Source organism: Arachis duranensis, chromosome 3, assembly GCF_000817695.3.
Source record: "Arachis duranensis cultivar V14167 chromosome 3, aradu.V14167.gnm2.J7QH, whole genome shotgun sequence".
In the NCBI taxonomy this organism is placed as follows: Eukaryota; Viridiplantae; Streptophyta; class Magnoliopsida; order Fabales; family Fabaceae; genus Arachis; species Arachis duranensis.
In genome coordinates, this window is record NC_029774.3 from 52,616,132 (window position 1) to 52,620,788 (window position 4,657).

A 4,657-nucleotide genomic window follows, 5' to 3' on the forward strand; every position below is an offset into this window, starting at 1 on the left:
CGACCAAAAAGTCAAAACCACGTGGTTTCACTTTGACATTATTCCATGCAACTTCATGACTTGTGTATATAAAGCGAGAGGCTGAGCCCTTGATTCCCCACAAAAGCAAATACACAATTCCTTCAAAAACCATTATCATTACCATACCTTGATAAGCTTAGCTTTTCACCAAACATGTCTGTGGCGAACGAGCAGGCGATTTCGGCCTCAAAAGTGGCCATCATAGGCGCCGGAGTGAGCGGCCTAGCCGCAGCCAAAGAGCTTTCCCACCACAAGCCTGTAATCTTTGAGGCCTCCGACGCAATCGGCGGCGTCTGGAGGCATTGCTCCTACGCCTCCACCAAGCTTCAATCGCAGCGCCGCGATTACGAGTTCTCCGATTTCCCTTGGCCTTCCAATAGGGACAACTCCGATTTCCCTTCCCACTTTGAGATCTTGGATTACTTGGAGTCTTATGCTGAGCACTTTTGTGTGCTCAACAACATAAGGTTCAATTCCAAGGTCGTTGAAATTCGGTTCGTTGGAGAACAACTACTGAATGGTCATCATGACCATGGAACACCACTTCTTCCTGGTTATCCCGTTTGGCAACTTGCTGTGCACACCAATTCATCAAACACTATTCAGGTCTTCAATTAATTATTACTATTATTATTATTCCTATTCATTACACTCACTCAATTAAGCTAAGGACACTACAGATAGTTTTATTTGTTAGAAAAGATTTAATTAAATTCTAACACTTTAACTAAATTCAGATCCTAACAAATATTAATTCTAATGTTAGCTTAGCTTATTTAATCACAAACTCTTTTTTCGGGGGAGGGGGGATTAACTAGTTAATTAATTAGGGTTTCACAAATAAAAGTAGCCTTTACACGCACATATATACATTATTTTAACAGTTTATTTATTATTTGGCAATATTTTAAGTATTGTCAAATTTTACATCTACGCTTGTTTCGCTATTTGAAGTGAGTATCACTACTCAGTCTTAGACCACTTGCATTATCGGTATCTTTTCATTTATAATAATGTTAATGAGTAACTTTTTTTTATCAATATATATCAATCAAGTTTTTTTTTAATATTTTATTTATCTAAAATTTTAAATCTTAGATAATAAATTTTTAATTTTTAATTTTTAATTTTAAATTATAAATTCTAAACTTTGAATCTTCTAAAAATTAAGAATTTTTAAAATAAAAAATTAACTAATGTTAATTAACTAAAAATTATTTCCTAGTGCTTTCTCTTTTATTTAATCGCATACGTTTCCTTTATAGATTTATCAAAGCTTAGGTTGGCCTTGAAAAGCATGAAGACTATGAACTTTTCTTATTACGGAATATTTAGTATAAGAATAGTGATGACAATTTATAATTTTAATAATTGTTTTTGGTAAATAATTTTAATAAATTTTTACTTCTTGATTTAGATAGCACAGTAAATATTTAATCTAGTGAGATGGACAAAAACCTTGAGGGGCCAAAAATATTTGATCTAACGAACTAGCAATTTGGCCTCTCTCAGATATATACCTGACATTTACTTAGTCCTGTAAATAGTTTGTGATATCAATATAGTTCCAAAAAAAAATATGTACCATCTTGTTCATTTTTGTAACATAGATGTATAAGCATATCACATCAAATAATCATATGTCCATATATAATTAAATGCCATGTAATTTTTTGTGCAGTAAAATCTATAAATCAAAGTAGAGATATTGACACGAATATATAATACGATATAATATAAGATAGATACATGAATACATTAAATTTTTGAAATGATAAGATACAGATACAAGATATAGGTATATGTATTTTCAAAATTTATAGGCTAATCAACCAATTAAGAATGCCAAATTACTAATGTTCACTCGTACAAAATTCAAACAATTAATATTAGTATCTTTGAATTTTATTAACATTACATCTAAATAGTGTCATAAAAAACTTTGAAAGAAAAAAATATTATAAAATTCAGTTTTTTAAAGTTAGTACAATTAGTTATCAACACTAAATGTCTAATACATTAATAGAGTGTATACTAACCAGAATTATTGATAAATATAAATAAAAATTGTTGCTCCTTGCACTTTTCTCAAAGGAAGAAAAAAAAAGAAATAGTTAATAAACTAAGAATATTCGTATCACATGTGCTCTCTAAATATTTGAGTGTCAGAGTAGTACTAAGTACTAACAGATGTCAGACACAAAGATACGTATGTCGTTTAATTAATTGATAATTTTTTTTGTTGTCTTAACTTATTTTTTTGGTGTCTAATTAATTGATAATTTGATATAAATGTTTCATAGAATAAAATGATACTAAAGAATCTTAATTAAGGGTCCTAGCCATCCCTTGTCATTTATATTCTTCCGTTGCAGGTGTAATATATGTACCATTTCAGACCCAAAAATGGTTATTACAATGGAAAAAAATAATGGAATTGGCAAGTTTTCTTTTTCACAAGTTAAAGGAGGTATCAGACTCTAGGTAAGAGAGACGTGGCAAGAGAACAATTAGTCAATTACGATAGAGAATTAATTAATGTCATGCATGTAGCATGGTAGTGACATTACTACACTATATATTCATTCATTAAAGCTTTGGATCACTAACTGTTATATTCATTAATTAATTATATTTTAATAACTAATTAACTACTTTCTAATAACTAATTAACATCTCTAAGTAGCAAGCTAATTAAACTACCCATCTAACAGTTCTTTATCTCTATCACAGATAATTGTTTGTTGAAAATATTAATTATTACTACTTTTGTTCAAATTATAATTTTAGGAAAAGAGAAGATACTTTTATCATTTTCTTAATTTATGTAAACAATTAATTATTTCAGACCAAATATAAGAAGATAATTATATCTGTGGAGTGTGGACCCTGCTAATTTAATAAACATATCTAGTACTAGCTAGTTAAAGTGACTTAAAGATAGAAAACTTATTAATTACAGTTTGTTAGCTTAGCTAGGTAATAAATACATAATTTAGAAAATATGGTTGCACGAGGGAATTTATCTTCTCTTAATCAAATGTTAGAGACTTTGATTATCCCATTAAACATGAAAAAACTTAACCAACTTAAATTGCTCTAATTATTAGTTTATTAATCCGTTTAAGTATGTCGTGAGCCCTTCTTATACATACAACCACCTATTGATTAGCAACAGACCTTTAAACGAAGCTGCAATTCAATTCACAATGAATTAGTCCTTAATCGGTTTGGTCGAAAAATATCATAGAAAAAAAATAAAAAATTAAAAAAATATCCTTTAACTTTCTCATCCATTCAATATCTATTAAAGTATTAAACCCTAGTTATGTTATGATGGTTTACCTAGCTACATGATTAATTTCAGTGGTACTCCTTCGAGTTTGTGGTGATTTGCATTGGAAAATATGGGGATGTACCCTATATTCCAGTATTTGATGCAAATAAAGGACCTGAAGTGTTCAAAGGTAAGGTGTTGCACACCATTGATTACTGTAAACTTGATCACGACTCTGCTAATCAAATTCTCAAGGGAAAGAAGGTTACGGTCGTCGGTTTCAAAAAGTCAGCCATTGATTTAGCCATGGAATGTGCCGAGGCAAACCAAGGTACCACTTTTTAAATAACACTTTTTTTTTAAGTAACACTTTTTAATAAAAATGTTGTTTAATAATAATAAATATTATTTTAATTTAAACGATACTTTTTAAAATATCATAATAACTGTAGCTACTATAATATATTAGAATGACTTATTTTTTTCTTATTTTAGGGATCGTGTGGTTCAAAAAATATTTGTACATTTTTTAGGGTTTTACACTAAAATTTTCAAAATAAAAAAAAAAATCATGAATCAAACGTCTTAGGATTTTGCTAATAAGTAATAACTAGTGTTCTGGGTCACTAGGTGCATTATTGGTTAAATTTACCCCGTGACGAAAATTTTAAATTTTATATTTATTTAAAGTATTAAAATTTTGACTTTTTTTTTCTAGTTTGATCACAAAACTCCTCTTTTCATTTAAGAGAAATTTCTTTTAACAATTTTATGATAAAGTTCAGTTTGACACAGTAAGGATATAACCGTATCCAATCAAATTCATTTCTTCAAAAAAAAAAATAAATATAACCAAATTTATCCAATTAGCTTTTTAATATATATATATATAGAGAGAGAAAGAGAGAGAGTGAAAAATTAAAAGCCATAAGAATTTATTATTTTTTATCATCAGTTAGTTATCAATATTTAAAATATGAGATAAAGTATGTCATTGGATTACTAGACTAAAAAAATTAAGTTGATGACTAAATAATGACAAAAAATAATAAATTTTGATACATACCCTAATATTTTTCTATAGAAAAATATCTCAAATTAGTCCTAAAAAATTTTTATTCGAACACTTTAGTTATCAACAAATTTTAATTATCAAATTAGTCTATAAATTTTTATTTTGTTAGATAAATTAGCCTTCACATCAAATTATTTGTCTATATAAAACCGCTAATCTAAAAGTCTTTAAAAATTTTAAGAGTTATCGTGTCTTTTATTAAATAATATTAGAAAATAATTATTTTTTATCGATATTTGATATCAAAATTGTTATATTTAATAAAATAAAAATTAGGGATAAAT

The 4,657-nt window shown here is 27.8% G+C and overlaps 1 protein-coding gene across 1 annotated transcript in view; it reads left to right on the forward strand.

The window, feature by feature from the left end:
• Positions 1 to 174: 174 nt before the first annotated feature.
• Positions 175 to 4,657, forward strand: part of LOC107479406 (probable flavin-containing monooxygenase 1) — an 8,172-nt gene continuing 3,689 nt past the window's right edge. The window contains exons 1-2 of the mRNA XM_016099544.3: positions 175 to 627; positions 3,389 to 3,629. Of these exons, the coding sequence (XP_015955030.1) occupies positions 175 to 627; positions 3,389 to 3,629 (694 nt within the window). The remainder of the gene's footprint in view (positions 628 to 3,388; positions 3,630 to 4,657) is intronic.